At 44.1% G+C, this 16,568-nt stretch overlaps 3 protein-coding genes across 4 annotated transcripts; 2 read left to right on the forward strand and 1 right to left on the reverse strand.

Moving 5' to 3' along the window:
- Positions 1-3,926: 3,926 nt before the first annotated feature.
- Positions 3,927-7,207, forward strand: LOC112876794 (low affinity sulfate transporter 3-like). The gene is made up of 12 exons (XM_025940972.1): positions 3,927-4,127; positions 4,378-4,426; positions 4,571-4,778; positions 4,865-5,042; positions 5,173-5,238; positions 5,333-5,563; positions 5,658-5,784; positions 5,944-6,230; positions 6,326-6,519; positions 6,623-6,684; positions 6,798-6,874; positions 7,016-7,207. The coding sequence occupies exons 1-12, from the start codon at positions 3,942-3,944 to the stop codon at positions 7,148-7,150; spliced, it is 1,800 nt and encodes a 599-aa protein (XP_025796757.1). The 5' UTR covers positions 3,927-3,941; the 3' UTR covers positions 7,151-7,207.
- A 515-nt stretch (positions 7,208-7,722) lies between these two features.
- LOC112877184 (ribosome biogenesis protein TSR3 homolog) lies at positions 7,723-11,545 on the forward strand. 2 transcript variants are annotated; one of them, XM_025941400.1, is made up of 10 exons: positions 7,723-8,053; positions 8,382-8,419; positions 8,749-8,798; positions 8,879-8,944; positions 9,186-9,226; positions 9,368-9,504; positions 9,951-10,041; positions 10,162-10,233; positions 10,784-10,890; positions 10,982-11,545. In XM_025941400.1, the coding sequence occupies exons 1-10, from the start codon at positions 7,971-7,973 to the stop codon at positions 11,218-11,220; spliced, it is 924 nt and encodes a 307-aa protein (XP_025797185.1). In that variant the 5' UTR covers positions 7,723-7,970; the 3' UTR covers positions 11,221-11,545. The 2 variants fall into 2 exon arrangements, with proteins under 2 accessions (XP_025797185.1, XP_025797186.1); XM_025941401.1 differs by having other exon boundaries at positions 8,752-8,798.
- A 208-nt stretch (positions 11,546-11,753) lies between these two features.
- On the reverse strand, positions 11,754-15,759 carry LOC112877183 (aminotransferase ALD1 homolog). Its single transcript, XM_025941399.1, has 8 exons — positions 15,614-15,759; positions 15,435-15,493; positions 15,245-15,312; positions 15,045-15,161; positions 13,104-13,166; positions 12,876-12,980; positions 12,723-12,773; positions 11,754-12,630 (listed from the first exon to the last, which is right to left on the reverse strand). The coding sequence occupies exons 1-8, from the start codon at positions 15,634-15,636 to the stop codon at positions 11,782-11,784; spliced, it is 1,335 nt and encodes a 444-aa protein (XP_025797184.1). The 5' UTR covers positions 15,637-15,759; the 3' UTR covers positions 11,754-11,781.
- Between the last annotated feature and the right edge of the window lie 809 nt (positions 15,760-16,568).

The following is a 16,568-nucleotide window of genomic DNA, read 5'->3' on the forward strand; positions in this document are numbered from 1 at the left end:
GAGTGGTAAGTGCTAACCCCTATCTGTAGCCAAACAAATTGTGGCGCTTCAGCGAACTGGCTAGCATTGGGTGTTGCAGGCTGGCTCGCTAAGAATTTTGAGCCAGAATTCCCTAGTGAAGATGCACGAGCACATAATGTGTAGGATAGTCTAATCCTCCTGGTGCAAAAGAGGCGCCTTTGCTCGATGTGGCCTAGTTTTGGGTTCTCTGAAACTTTGGTCATTATTCTACCAATGGTCCACTACAGACTAACTTGCCCCTTCGCACAGGCTGTTTGGAACCTGGGAGCATTTCAACGTGGATCAGATTGCCCAGGCTAGAGATTTCCAATCCATTAGTGAATGGTGGTAGGCAGCCTCTAAGAAAATCCCAAAAGAGCAACACAAAGCTTTGATGAAATGTTGATTTACTTCATGTGGAACTTCAAAAAGGAGCGCAATAGACGAAAATTTTACGACAGTTTCCCTAATGGTCCTGCCATTTCCTTTCAAAAAGAAAACAAAATAAGTCGCACTTCAAATGTGCCAAAGAAAGGGAAACAGATGTTTTTGCCTCATTCATCCAGCTAGTATATCACGAAATGGTAGTACCTCATGGTAAGTCTTGAGAAAGTCAGCATGCGTGCTCAACAACTAGACTTACTGGGGCCTAATTGTATAGACAAGAAAAGGACATTGTCTTAGACCTAAGGTGGAGTTATGACTAATCACCGATTTGTTCAAAGCCATCCAGCGGAGCCCATCGGCCATCGCCACAGGCAACCGCTGCTGAACACCGTCCGTCTGGCCGTCTATAAAGCTGGTGTCACCCTTAATTTGCATCGTGAGTGCTGCCTGCCTACCATCTCCTCCCATCACACATCTTAATGATCTTATTTCTTCACTCCCCACAATGATTCAGTTTAATTTATCCCTGGCCCGTCTTTACACGTTGTGGTTTCTTCTTCGTGAGTGATGGCCTGCTACACTGTTATGACCTGGAAACATACTTTCTTTGGCCTTTCTATCCATGATCGGCAAACGGTGACTCTTTTACTTGTTTGACTTTGATCAACTAAGGAATAATTGTGACTCCACAAGGGACAGTAATTGTGTTTCCGCCGCATTATTTGGTTAAGGGAGCAGTGGCTCTTAAAAGTCTTGACTCTTGATGAATATAAAGGATGATTCTTTGACTCTTTATGTACATCCTTGACTCTTGATGGATAAAGCATATCTGGCTATATTGTCTTTGCGACATTCATTATTTACACGATCACTTAATTTATGCAAATATTTTGAAATCATACTGTCTAATCACCTCCTGTAATCTATATGAGTATATGACTTGCAGGCCATCATATTGAGGTCAGATATTTCAGGTCTCTGCACTATCTAAGTTTCCTTTCTTAAAGTTGAACTTCCCCCGCAATTTCCAACAATACTTGCTACTATGAGTGTGAATCTGAGAAATGTATATGGTGATATGACAACAGAATTTTACTTCTCGTGAAATGGATTTGATAGAGTTGAAGGTTTCTAATATAATTTACAGTTCAGCAAATAGTCCAAGGTTTTAAATTATTGTACTATTTTTAAAAATTCAATTGTATAACTCAGACCCAGTAGATTCATGTCTCCCCATTCTTATTAGGGTAGGCTATATATTCTTGTGAGAAATAAAAATATTGATTGGGGCAAATACAATCTATCTCCATCCAAACTAAAATTCAAAAATAAAAGTTTTATCATCCAAAACATCTATTTCAAACTTACATGTGTGCATCTCAGTTATACTCCTGGGATTTATTCTATATTTTTGGAGCTTGTTTCAGAATCTCAAGGTATTTATAGCGTATTTCTTTGTTTTTGAATTGCATCAAGAGTTTATGCATGGGACCAAATGCATATTTCTATGATATTTACTTTGACACAAAATATAATATTCACTAACTGTATATTAGCATTCGTAAACCATAATAGTATAAGACTATGAAGAAAAGGGAGTAAAGGTACCTTGCATAATAATATCACTATGTGCAATTATGCAACGGTAAGTCTTGTGCTAACTAGTTGGGACATGCTTAATTAGATCACCAACAATATATCTCTCGTGTGTGAGAACAACATGCATATCCCTAACAAAGGTATCCAAAACAATCTTTAAGAAGAAGCCTAAACAACCAAAACTCATGCGTATACATTTATCACTGTGAGCTTGAACAAGGAAAAACGATTTGTTTTCTTAAAAAGAAAAGTAAATGGGTGTAGCAACACTCATGCACATACATTGTCACATTGGTATCAATATCACCATAGCTTGCACATGAAAGAAATGTTTTTTTTCTTTATGAAAAGAAAACAAAAAAGGTGAGGCAGCATGTATGTGTATCAATAATATGCCTAGAATCTGAGACCCTAGAGTGCTTGCACGCCTCACCATTAATATAATCTCATGCAGCCACAACAAAAATCATCATACCCTTAATTCGTCTGCAACAGCTCACTGCAGATATGTTGCCAATAATTTCTTTGAATACATTGTCTCCATTGTTCCCAACTACTTGTCTCAATGCCTACATAATATATATACAAACAACTATGTATATTAATTTGCCTGAAATCAGAGGCCCTAGGGCGTCTCATGCGCCTTTATACTATTATAATATATAACATGCAGCCATAGCAAAGTCATCATATCTTATCGGTGCCCTTGAATAGGTCACTGCAGATATTCTTTGTAGACCACCTAGTAATTAGTTTGGATATGAGAAAACATGCTAAATCATCTTCACCGCATCTTCTACTCTCGTCAATCTAGTCTGATGTATATCCTTATTCTTATTCTGCTAGAATCGAATGCCCTAGGCGTCTCACGCGCGCTCTCTGTTGGCATAAGCTCAGGCAGCTATATGAGAAAGTCATCGGCTCATCGGTGTTCTCAAATAAGATTCTTCTGAAAACACCTAATAATAATTGGAGTACTTTGCATCTATGACATGCTAAATCATCCAAGGTGCCCATCTAGCTTTGCCAATTACTATACGAAAAGGAAAAGGAAATAAAGAGACACATTTTGCCACACTGGCGCATGCAGCAGTCAGCCCTCGAACATCCGAGCACAGTTCCCATCGCCTAGCCTATAAAAGCGAGGGGGGCAAGCGAAAGCATTTCCTCACAGGCCACATCTCTTCTGCTTCCTTTCTTGACTAATCCTACTGTATCCCATGTCTAGGTCACCCTGATTCCTGATGGAGTGATTGGCAGGTCCTCTCTCTGGTGCCAACTTTGTTGGGTTCCTGCCTCCACTCTTTCCATAAGAAGGCTTGGGTTTTCGGTTAGTTATATTGCTAGCTTCAGCTTGCACACGGCTTACAAAGTTGTAGAAAAACACATCTTTATTAGTTTGATCAATTGATATTATTATTAGCACATCAATGATTGTGTTCTTGCATAGATATTGACGCACAAATACACGCGGATCTGAAATTTTTCTATGGACTGGATATTCATCGTTTTCTTGATCTAATTTAAGCTTTGGAAATGTTCGTTTTTAACTTTTTGAAGAATCCGATGAATGTCTTGATATTTCCCATTAAAACGAAAATTTAAATTAGGGAGTCAGGAACCTTTTGTGTAATAACTCAATTTTGTTCAGGACCACGTGGAGCAAATAAACTATGACATTTTAAATCTGAGATATGTATCAACTTGATTACTTGAAATCAAGTTATAAGTTGGAATCCTTTCTTTGCCAATTTTTTATACCAGGGAGCTAGCTTAGAGCTCCACCAACACTTGAGGTCTTCACCTAGAGAAATCAACTTGCGGCCATGGAGAAGTCGGGATCAGTGCAACTGTCTGCTACCGTGCCTTCATCTGATGTATCCAGGCGGTCGGACACGACCAACCTTGTGGTGAACTGCCCCAGGCCGCCGAGTCTGCGTGAGAAGCTTGTCAACATGGTCGGCGACGTGTTCTTGCCTCTAGCCAACGGCGGCGCTGGCCAGCCTCCGTGGTGGACATGGGTCTGGACGGCACTGCAGTTTTTGTTCCCGGTGCTGAAATGGGGGAGGAGCTACAGCCTCAAGTCCTTCAGGAGCGACATCATGGCCGGCCTTACTCTTGCCAGCCTTGGGATACCACAGGTACGTTATGAATGCATTACATGCTGTCGTCTGCAAGATTATATGCCACCTGACAGCTTATATGCATGGTATAAACATCACTGGTCAGCACTCAGTCGCATGTACTTGAATGATCATACTTTTGTCAGTAGCCATCATTTTATACTTCAAGGATGGCGGATTTTGCCTTGACATTTTCAGATGTAGTGATGTACTATAGAGTTGTCTCATCCTTATCTGACATGAAATTCATCTGGATCTGATGTTGTAGAGCATTGGATACGCCAGTCTAGCCAAACTGGACCCTCAGTACGGCCTTTGTAAGTACAAAAATTCTTTCGTTCGGTCACTCCTTTTCGTTTCATATTTTACTATACTACAGGCCGTGTTTTTCTTTCTGTTATTCCTTTTGATTTCCCCTTCTCTGAGTCTTCTTGCTGCTGTGCGTGGTAAAACTGTAAAAGACACGAGCGTTGTGCCACCTCTCGTGTATGCCGTAATGGGAACGTCGAGGGAGATAGCATTCGGCCCCGTCGCTGTGATCTCGCTGCTGCTGTCGTCGATGATCGAGAAGATCGTCGACCCGGCAGCCGACCCGGGGTCCTACAGGGGCGTTGTCTTCACTGTCACCTTCCTCGCCGGGGTCTTCCAGATCTCGTTCGGCCTTTTCAGGTACGTAAGATGCACCTGCTGCTTACTGATATCTTGGCGCAGTTTACGTTCATTCGTTCAGAATCTGGTCGATTTTCTGTTCGCAGGCTGGGATTCCTGGTCGAGTTCCTGTCGCACGCTGCAATCGTCGGATTCATGGCAGGGGCAGCGATTGTGATTGGGATGCAGCAGCTAAAAGCTCTGCTTGGCTTGACGCACTTCACCAACAACACTGACGTTGTTTCTGTTGTTAAAGCCGTTTACTCCGACCTGCACGACGACCCGGTGAGTGCGTCAAACAGGAGCATCGTCTATTCGTCTTCTAGTCAGACTAAAGCATCCAGCTCATGCCTCTTGCTGTACTAGTTTCACTAATGGCCTATCCTATTCCTATTCCTATTCCTATCCTATGCAGTGGCACCCAGGCAATTTCTTTATCGGTTTCTCGTTCCTCGTGTTCATCCTAAGCGCCCGGTTCGTGGTAAGAAAATCAATGCAACATCTACTCTCTTTGCTGATCATCATTGGAACAATATGCCAGTATCCTGAGCCTCAATCGTCCAATGTATTGATAGGGGAGGAAGTACAGGAAGCTCTCCTGGATGTCCTCTATTTCGCCTCTGCTCTCCGTCATCTTTTCCACCGCTGCCGTCTACGCGACGAGGGCTGACAAGCATAACGTGAAGATCATACGGCATGTTCATGCAGGTTTGAACCCAAGCTCTGCTAAACTGCTGCACTTGAGGGGACCGTACACTGCAGACTGTCTGAAGATTGGCTTCATCTGCGCTGTTATTGCACTAGCGGTAAGCGACATAAACAGTTCGTATCAAACTAAGACGGTGAGATGCAGAGGCACTGAAAGAAAAGAACTGAAATTGCATTGCCGGTCTGTTTCAGGAAGCCATAGCTGTCGGGCGGTCTTTCGCCTCGATGAGAGGGTATAGGGTAGATGGAAACAAAGAAATGGTCGCGATTGGATTTTCAAATGTCGTCGGATCACTGTCCTCTTGCTATATGGCAACAGGTATATTCAAGATTACACTCTCCTGTTCAACTTGCCCCTGAAAAATTATCTGTTTCTTTTCATGGCAATAATGCAACCCTGAAAATTAGATTTTGGCTAGACCGTCATCTGACAATAATAGTCATAGGATCTAATGCCCTATCTAATCACGTCTTGCAGGTTCATTCTCTCGCACAGCTGTCAACTTCAGCGCAGGCGCCACGTCCACGGTCTCCAACATCGTCATGGCCGTCACGGTTTTCATCGCTTTGGAGCTGTTGGCAAAGTTGCTCTACTACACCCCCATGGCCGTGCTCGCCTCCATCATCCTGTCAGCTCTTCCCGGACTGATCGATGTGAAAGAAGCTCACAGCTTATGGAAAGTCGACAAGCTGGACTTCATGACATGCCTCGGAGCATTCGTTGGCGTGCTGTTTTGGTCTGTGGAGGCAGGCCTCGCCGTTGCGGTAAGGATGAAAGGATCGCATGCATCTGTTGCTTCAGCATGGTGATCTTATTAACTATTCTGATTTTGACGCACGAGTGTGCCTTTTCATTGCAGATTGCTGTCTCCTTTGCGAAGATTATCGTGCATTCAGTTCGTCCTCAGGTCGAGATCCTGGGGAGGTTTCATGACACGGACACGTTCTGCAACACGAAGCAGTACCCAATGGTCGGCGAAACACCGACTGTTCTGACGGCACGCATCGGCACCTCGTTTCTCTGCTTCGTCAACGCCAATTCCATCAGAGAAAGGTATAGACATGCATGCATGGATTCAGACTTGCACAGCAATTTTTTAGTAACTTAAGCAACAGTGGAATAACACAGGACAGGACACCTCGTTTCTTGCTTTCAGGATTACAGGGAGGGTAGCTGAAAAGCGCGAGGAAGTTCGCTCCGTCGTTCTTGACGTGTCAAGTAGTGCACTCGTCCCCACGTCTTTAACCTTTTGGCATGAAAAGTTGTGCTAAGTCTTATTACATGATTGCTGTTTCCGGTATGTGCCCGTTGTTTTTCCTGCTGGCGTGCAGATGTTGTGGACATCGACACCGCAGGGCTGGCGGCCCTGGAAGGGATGCGCAGGGACCTGGCTTCTCGTGGCGTACAGGTGCGCGATCTGGCCTTGTCATGCTCGATCGGGCTTTCTGAAAGGCGATGCAATACAATTACAACACAAGCATTCCATGTGTTCTTGGGGTGAAATAATGGTATTGTTTTCGTGCTGAAAGAGCTCAGCTGATCTGTGCAGATGGCCCTAGCCAGCCCTGGGTGGCGGGTGATCCACAAGATGAGACTGGGGCAGCTCGTCGCGGGAAGCGCCGGAGGCGACTGGATCTTCCTCACCGTTGCGGACGCGGTGGAAGCCTGCCTGGGCAAGGTGTGAGTGGTTAGGTTTAGGGAGATGGAGCTGGGCCTGAATAGGATGGGGGTCAGATGCAGGCTGAGGAACTCTGATCTCATAGATTATTATATAGAATATAGATACACCCTGCCTTGTCTAATTTGCTGATTTGGGGTGGGTTGTATTGGTGTATATTGACTGCACAATGGTCTTTGCTCTGGATTTAAAATGCCCCAAAGTCCCATGAATTATTCAGCATGATGAACATCTCTGCCACAGCATGTGCGCTTTGGATCGATTAAGAACTCTGCTATAGAATTAGCTACTTTATTTTTTATAACCAATTTATTATTCCAAAGCTAGTGAGTACCTACCAACTGAATAGAGGATGTGGCAGAGAGGATGTGTCCGAACTGCAAAGTCTTTACCACCACAACGCCCTGCGCGTCTCCGACCCAAATCACCCCACAGCCCAAGCCCACCGCAAAAGGCCACATTTATGGCCGAACGAGGGGCCGCCAGAAAGAGTGAATGAACCGGCCTGGTAGGCCCATTATGCGTTAGGGAAGGCCCAGCGGTGCATCCAGACGCTTGCTCGTGCACGCACGGTGCACGTGACCGCGTGAATGCGTCGCTGCAGCTGAGACCTGACTACCTGAGTGAGTTCCCTCCTCCGGCGGCCGCCGCCGAAACCTACTCGTGGGCGATCGCGCAGCCTGCAGAACAGGAGAGCCACCAGCCCACCAACCTCCCAGCGCGGCGGTAAGCAGCCCGCCCCACCTGCTGCACCCCCACAAATCTTAAACCCCTGTCTTGAGCCGAGCAAAACCGCCGCCGCTCCCCCGCCGGGAAGCCGTTCAAGATGGGGTACAATCGCAACAGGCGCGGCCGCGGATCCTCCTCCTCGTCGTCGTCTTCACGCCGCAACAAGCAAGAAGCCTCCTGGTAATATCTACGCTACTTATTGATCTCTGCCTACACTAGATTTTACCGGTCTGTAGTTTTTTTTAGGAAGCGGTCGGTCGGTCTGTAGTTAGTATTACTGGGACGAATCCATTAAAATTTAAGGTTTTGATTATGATTCTTTGTTTAGAAATACTTAGTCGCCAAGTGTTTAATTTCCGCTGTGTTAGATGCATTTTTTCGAGTTATTTGGTGGATATTGTGCACTTCTATAGTTTATCTAATATGCACGGTTGTATTATATATATTAGTCTCTTCTCTCTTTTTTTTTGAAATGGAGTAAAGCGACACTTTTAATCTTCAATTTCAGGGATGATGGTCCTGGGACGTCACTTCCAAGGCAGGAAGGTACACGTTTTTCTTGTATTTTTGGATATATTGTGTGGATTGGGCATGTGTAGAACTGATAATTTACTGTAGGATGTTGAGATACCTTTACATGAAAAGAAAATGTCTGAGCTATCAGTTATTTCAATTTGAAACATAACAGCAAACATGAAATGAGTTATTTCATATGCTACGTCATATCTTTCAAGTTTCAACTATAAATCGTCAAAACCACCTTAAGGATTCACCAGCTTCATGGCTTCATGAAATCACTTTACAGTTCACATCATCTCTCAGAAGTCAAAACTTAAAGCTTATTGTTGTGAATATCATTTTGCTTTTTTATACAGAAGATACCGAAGAGGAATTTAAAGGTTCGAGAATTCAGCTTGCCATGTGGGTAGGTGCAATATTTCATATGTAATTATATGGTGGTCATTTGACATTTGTGATGATGCACTTGCGTTTGTTGTTGTATAGGACTTTGGGCAATGTGATGTTAAAAGGTGTACTGGTCGTAAGCTTTCAAGATTTGGGCTTCTAAAGGTAACACACTACTTGGTTCACCAATATCCAAACCCTTCTCAATTCTCATATAATCAGAACCAACGTACATGCTAAAACTTACAAAATACATGAAAAGGTACAAGTTCACATGCATGGATATAGGGGTATGATTATCTGAAATTCCAATATGGGATATGATAATCTGAAATTCCAGTATTATTCAAGCTCATGGAAAATAGTGTTGAATTTGTTCTTGAGAACGTTGTTCTTTGTCTTCCAGGAGTTACGGGTGACCAATGGTTTTGGTGGTGTTGTTCTCAGGTATTTTTATTAGCTATACGCGTTTAAACATTTTCTATGTTGTACGATTGAAAAACAAACTAAAGATTACTCCAGCAAAATTGTCTTTGAGATACGCAGTTAGTTTTGCTGCTTACTTGTTTTCATCCTGTTTTCTTTCAGCCCTGTTGGGACACAATGTGTATCCAAGGCAGATCATCCTACCGTGCAGAGAAAAGGATTGGCTGTGGTTGATTGTTCCTGGGCACGTTTAAGTGATGTCCCTTTTGTGAAACTCCGCTGTGGCGCTCCTCGCCTCTGTAAGATAATTATATCTAAATAACTTCAATAAGAAACTGCACCTTTTATGTTCATTAATTGTCATTACGATTATGTATGTGGCCCCTTGGTACTACTATTTTTTCTGTTCTGCTTGAGTCCTAGTAACAGGCTAACAGCAGCGAATGATCTAATTCTGAAAAATGATTGGGTATAATATTAAACCAGTCATTATTTCTAAATCTGATCATTTTGTCAAATTAACTGTGATTCAAACCTTCAAATTTTGAGCCTGTACAATTCCCTTTTGGATTGTGACTTTTGCTTGTTTTCTAATAAAGTTGATTTCCTTTATCCAAATATGGTCCCACCTACAAAAACAAGAGAGCCTATGCAACTAAGTCGGTCCTATCATGTGGGCTATATATATTATGAATCAGACTTGTATTTGTTAAGTGGAACTTATGGTTTATTTTGACATTTGCAGTGCCATGGTTGGTAGCAGCAAACCCTGTGAACTATGGGCGCCCATGTGAATTGTCTTGTGTGGAAGCTTTATCAGCAGCCCTCATAATATGGTAAAAATTTCTTTGTTTTCCTGGTACTATTTTTGGAACATGTTTCTGGCATGAACTTGTAGTCCAGTACAGAGGTTAATTATCGTGAGGTGTCAGCTTATGCTATTTAGATATTTTCAGTGGGGAGGAAGACACAGGACATTTACTGCTTGGGAAATTCAAGTGGGGTCATTCATTCTTGTCTCTAAACAGGTTAGTCCAATGGAATAATTAAAGTATCATATATAGGTTGTATTGAAATTATTGTTCATACATTAATTTGCCTATTTATGAATTATGATGCATAATGAATGCGTGAACCATTTTGGGCAAACTGAAATCTGCAAACAAAACTAGATAGGTGAAGTTCTTCTTTTGTTCCATAAGCTGAATGGGTACCAAACCAAGGACCAAGGATGTTGCCAAAGACAATCTACACTGTCCTATATACACTAATACCACATTGCTACCATATTCCAGCAATTTTTAGAAGACATTGTTACCACATTGTTATCATTCGGGCATACGGCATTTCACTATTATTCAGCAAATTTCAGAAGGCTGCCTGCAAAGAGTCATGTTAAGGATAGAGGTCTATTGTTGAATATAATATTTGAATCGTTGCAACCATCTAATGTTATTTACTCATGTCAAACCTTTAGCAGTTAGATTGTGAAGCCTGAATTCTTCATACTAGTCATGCTCTTTTTTACAAGATGCATTTAGTTCAGGTTTCACATTCTTCTGTTGTAACTATGTGCAGAGACCTCCTGAAAGCATACTCCAAATGTGAAAATGGATCTGAGATAATCAATGTGCAGAACTCCTGGTTATCAAGTAACTCGAGTGTTCCAAAACCACCTGCAAATGGTAATAATCTCAGCGAGTAACTCGCTTTTCCACAATCCTTCCGTCTGCAAATTACTAAACTAATTCTGGGATCATTGATTTTGTGCCACAGAGGCAGAAACAACACGCCGAAGCAAAGAGGAAGGATCTGATGGTGATTCTTACGATGATTTGCCGCCTCTCGAGGAGAATCTGAACCACTTGAACCTCGACCAAGATGAGGAAAGCGAGGAAGGATCTGAGGGTGATTCTGACGATGATTTGCCACCTCTCGAGGAGAATGTAAACCGCTTGAACCTCAACCAAGACGAGGAAAGCGAGGAAGAAAGTGAAAGTAAAAGGAAGGGTTAAAACGGTGGGGTCTTGGCAACAGTTGAAAAATAATTGAGAAAAAGTTACGTGCAAGCGCCTGCTGTGAAACAACACATGGTAGTATGTTTCAGTATGTGATCTAAATAAACTTCTTTACGTCTGAATCATGGATTCATTCATGGTTGGAAACAGAAGCTATGGAACAGCTGTGGTGCATTCCTGTGTAAAACAAGCTATGGAAACAGAAGGGCAGTTCATAACTAAGAATTGTAGCGTGCAAAATTTTGTGCCCTGTAAATTAAGATCATTGGCACCCGACTTGCAGGGCAGTATGCTATTTTCCTCCTTTTTCGGAGCTTTTGAAGCACAGGTTGAGTTCTTTAGACAAGGGACAGGTGTACGTTTGAAAATTGGAATTATTATTATAGTTTCGAATAAAGAAATGAAGATACATGTGTAGCTCGTGCATTTTTGTGGATTGATGAGTACCAATATAACTAGTATAGTTTTCAGCGCATCATCAGCGCCTAACAATGTTATTGATCACGTACTTATATATATACTAAGTGCGATGTGTATATGCCCCGTGCAAGTCGGTACTCAGGCGAGGTATTTCCTGAGCCTGGCGGCGGCCTCCAGCACCCTGTCCCTACTGTTGAAGGCGCTGACCCTGACGAACCCCTCGCCGCCGGGGCCGAACCCGCTGCCCGGCACGGTGATGACGTGCGTCTTCTCGAGGATCTCCGCGAAGACGTCCCAGGACCGGCGCCCCGGGAAGCGCACCCACACGTAGGGCGAGTCGGCGCCGCCGTACACCTCCTTGCCGAGCGACGCGAACGTGTCCACCAGCACCCGCGCGTTCTCCTTGTACACGCCCACCACGCGGCGCACGGCGGCCCGGCCTTCCTCCGTGGCGAGGCAGGCGAGCCCCCCCGCCTGCGCGACGCTGGAGGCGCCGTTGAAGCAGGTGCACACGATGCGGTCGAAGTCGCGCGCCACGGGGGAGCCGTCCGCGTACCGGAGCTCGCCGGGCACCACCGCCCAGCCGAGCCGGACGCCCGTGAACCCGGCGAACTTGGAGAAGGAGCAGATCTCGATGGCCACCTCCCGGGCGCCGGGCACCTCGTAGATGGACCGCGGCTTCTTGTTGTCGCCGCCGCCGGCCTCCTCCTCGTCGGACACGTACCACGCGTACGCCGCGTCGAACACGATGATGGACCCGTTCCGCCGCGCGAAGTCCACGAGCTCCCGCAGCTGCGCGGCCGACGCGGCGTGGCCCGTCGGGTTGTTGGGCGAGCAGAAGAAGATGACGTCGGTGCGCGGCACGCGGGAGAGGTCCGGGAAGAAGTGGTTCTCCGGCGCGCACCGCATGTAGGAGATGCCGGCGTACTTGCCGGCCTCGTCCGCCTCGCCGGTCTGCCCCACGATCACGCCGTTGTCCACGTAGCCCTGCACAAGGATGGAGATCACGGTCACGGCCGCCGCGCGCGTGAATCCAGCATCAACTGGATGCCGGTGAGATGGGTCGTGTCACTGCGTACCGGGAAGGTGGGATCTTGGACGGCGATGGTCACGTTGGGCCCGAACAGCATCTGCGTGCGTGGCGCCGGGAGGAAGAAGAAGAAGGTGAGATCTTGAGCAGCAGTGGAGATCGCAAACAGTTCATCAGTAAACAAAATCGCTCTAGAATATACCTGCAGGCGTGCAATGTCACACTGCGCTCCGTCCGAGATGAACACCTCAGACTCCTTTATCCCCATGTTTGGGTACACTTTCTCAGCTATGACCTTGCGCAGGTTCTGCACATTTTCGCGAAGCAAATCAGATCTTGGTCCAGTGAACTGAAACATGGACTTGCTGTAGGTGACTTTAGCAGGATTAACTACACTTCAGAGTTCAGTGTCGAGGGTTCTCTGCATTACCATTTGACCTTGCTCCGGTCCGTAACCCTGATAACCTTCTGGGGTGGATAACGCCAGTGCATACTGCAAAAAAAAAAGGAGAAAGAAGTTTTGATTCCAAGATGCAAATTGGTAAGCTATTTAAACAAATCCACGCAACAATTGTTCTAACTTAATCTTGACTAAACAAAATAACTGGGCTGTGCGTGGTTCCAGACGTGCATGAACCCGCACCAAAGTCAAGCAAACAATCTTAAATCTGTTCAAGGGTCGCAGTCATCGAATCTCATGCTCCTTGTGGTCCCCTGCTATCAAAATACTTAGTTGTACCATGATCTAAAAGGTGCCGAAGACATCCATTGACCAAATGATTTGGAAATTGGAAATGCTCTCTCGGGTTTGGAAATTTGAAATGGTTTTTTATGGCCGTACGTCAGTTTACAGATGCTACGGCAGTACGTGTGGAAAATAGCGAGAACAGGGGAGGCCATGACGTGCCTGCAGTGACGTACGCCTGGCCATCAGGGTCTCGAACAAGAGGAAAACCTTGACAAAGGACCGACCTTCCAAGTTTTCTCGGTAGAAAAATTGCAGCATGTGAAACAAAGATACAGTACATTCAGCTAATTTTCCAACTGGTCGAGCAGAAGGATCTCGGCACTTACTACTCTTCTTGTACGTTTAGGCGAAAATTCTTTTATGGAAGACCCCGTTTGGATGGACTAAAATAAGAGGACTAAATTTAGTCCGATGTTTGATAATAGGCTAAACATGAACTAATTCTAAATTAATCAAGGCTAATAAATTCTAACTACCAATTAGTCATAGTCAATGCAATTAGATTATCAATTAGTTCATATTTAGTCCTAATTAATTCGTGCTAAATTTAAGGATCGAAAGTTAGTCCTCGGATCCAAACAGGACCAACGCAAAACGTGTGAGAATCTGTTGATACACGAACATGTACATGACGTTAACATGTTGCAGAACTGATTTGGAATTGTTTGCAGAGAGCACTCATGCAGTGCGAACAGCACAAGCAAATGCCCTCTGTCCTAAAGTATGAGTATTTCTAGTTTTGTTCCAAATCAAAATCTCAAATTAAACTATATTAAATTTCATTATGTTTATATAGATAAATAATACTAATTGATGTCCTAAGTGTTGTTCTTTTATCTATAAGCTTAGTTAAACTGAAGATGGTTTGACCTATAAATTTGACATGCTTATATTTTTGGAATGGAAGGAATAATTCGGTGCTAGGAAAATGGTCATCTCCACTATTTTGGTTGAGGATTAGAGAACAGGTTCAGAAAGATAAGTATGTAGCCCAAAAAATGTAATAGTTCACTTCTTCTGTTCAAGAGGATAATGGCGGGTAAGACTACATTAACTGCCATGTTTATCTTCACGTGCCCAACTTAATTTTCTGAAAATATGTTTCTTGGCAAACTTAGCAAGTTCAGTCTGACTCAACATATTCGTTATTTATATCCAGGCAGTTTGATCGGTATAGTAGGACTGGTTGCGGTCGTTGCCAGCTTCTGTCCAATGTTGCAAACGAATCATCATGGCTAGACCTGCAGCCGCCAGTCTTGCTCAATACCTTTAGCATTCACCTTTGAGATTAGATCTCTTTGACGTTATGATATGAATTATGATCTTATGGTACTGATTTTTTTTTTCAAGAACGTGCGTGTCTTGAATGCTAAGTTGCTAACTACTTTTTTCCTAAAAAAATTGCTAACCACTTTTCTTCTTATATATATCTGATGAAACACCAGAAGTGTCACTACAATAATTGGGTATTTGCACCCCAAGAACATAATTAGACAGACAATATTTTTATTATATTAAAACACCTCATGTAGCTTTATATTGTTTAAAACTTTCCCATGCCTTGCATGTTCAGAGAAAAAGAGAGAAGAACAGTTCAAGCTTCAAATAAAGAACAAAGAATACCTCAGCCATAGCTGACGTTATGACCCTTGGAATGGGTTCAGTTGTGTCACCGATACCCAAGCTTATGACCTTAGCGTCAGGGTACTTCTTCAGGTGAGCCTCATGCTTCATGCTAATCTGAGGGAGGATCAACTTCACACGTTAGTTTTAGTGAAATAACATGGTAGATTACTACGCTTGTCAAAGGGTCAAGTTGGTACCTCCGGGAACAAGTAGCCCTTCTGAAGCTTTTCCATGTTCGGATTGCGAAGAACGCTGGTCCGAGCAGCTGAAGAGGAGTAGTAGTAGCAGCATGGAGGAAGTTGTTAGACATGAAGAACTATCAAGAATGCAACAACGAGGAACACAGAAACAGCCATGCCGTGTGGTCTTGGTGTAAGCACGCAGTACCTTCAGTTTTCACATGGGGTGCAATAACCTCCAGTGGAAGGACAGCCTTCTCAAGGATCCTGCATGGAGGATGAACACGGAAGAGACAATTAGATGATTTAATTCCCTAATTACGTGTATCATCCACACACTACAAGCAAATAAGCTGAAAAGGTTAAATGAATTGCTGTGCGCAGTACTTGGATATCATATTTGCCGGCATGGTTGGAGCTAGCTTGTTGGCCTATACTAGCCAGAAACTTGGGAGCTAGAATTTGATGTCGTTGCTAGGCCAATAGCAGTTGGATGCAAAAGGATGAGCTCCTGATGGACGTGTTTGCAGTGTCGGAGCGCAACCAAAGGTGGCAAGAGCAGTATGTGAGCAATGCTGGATTTATAGAGTTCAGAGAGCCTGACTATCAGCTATAGGCAGCTAGCTAAGCTGGCTCGAAAAGGCTCGCGTTGAAAAGTAGCCTGCGCCTTTCAGTAGACTGCTGCCCGGAGGCGGATGGTCCATCTTGAAAATGTTTTCCATGATTCTCTAGCAGTTTAGGCGGTCCTTGGCTACGCATAGTTTGTCCCCTTGGGCAAGCTATGTCCACACCGGCAATGCTCACCGGCATGCCACCTGTACAGACAGCCCACCGGCATTCCATGCATGCGTTCCATCGTCACCAAACCGTGAATTTGATGAGAATTTACAGGTTGAAATCTTCTAATTGACCAGGAATATTTCCAGAACCACAACATGGCCTGGTCAGGTGAAGAACTGACTATATGGAGATGGTTTTGTGACTTCTGTATCTGCATATATAGCCTACATGGCTACATGCACGGCCGAACTAACGAAACTGAAGGGACATGCACATGTGCAACTTTCCAGAGAATTTTCAGAAAGTGTTCGAACTGGGATTTTCACTGGTATTCCCTCATGGCCTGATGATTATGTGCTTGATTGATTTTGCATGCTTTTGCTAAACATTTCCTCGTGCAGTTCCACGAAGAATTTTCTATGCCGACCTCAGACCCTGACCATTACCAAGTTTTCCAATCACTTGAGTCGTAGCCGTTCAAAACGAGATACGTTGAAAAGCCTCTAGACCCCTAGAAGAAATTATGTAAACCTCTGTTCTTTCCCTTCCTATCTAAAATGGA

The sequence above is a fragment of the Panicum hallii genome, chromosome 9, assembly GCF_002211085.1.
Source record: "Panicum hallii strain FIL2 chromosome 9, PHallii_v3.1, whole genome shotgun sequence".
NCBI lineage: Eukaryota > Viridiplantae > Streptophyta > Magnoliopsida > Poales > Poaceae > Panicum > Panicum hallii.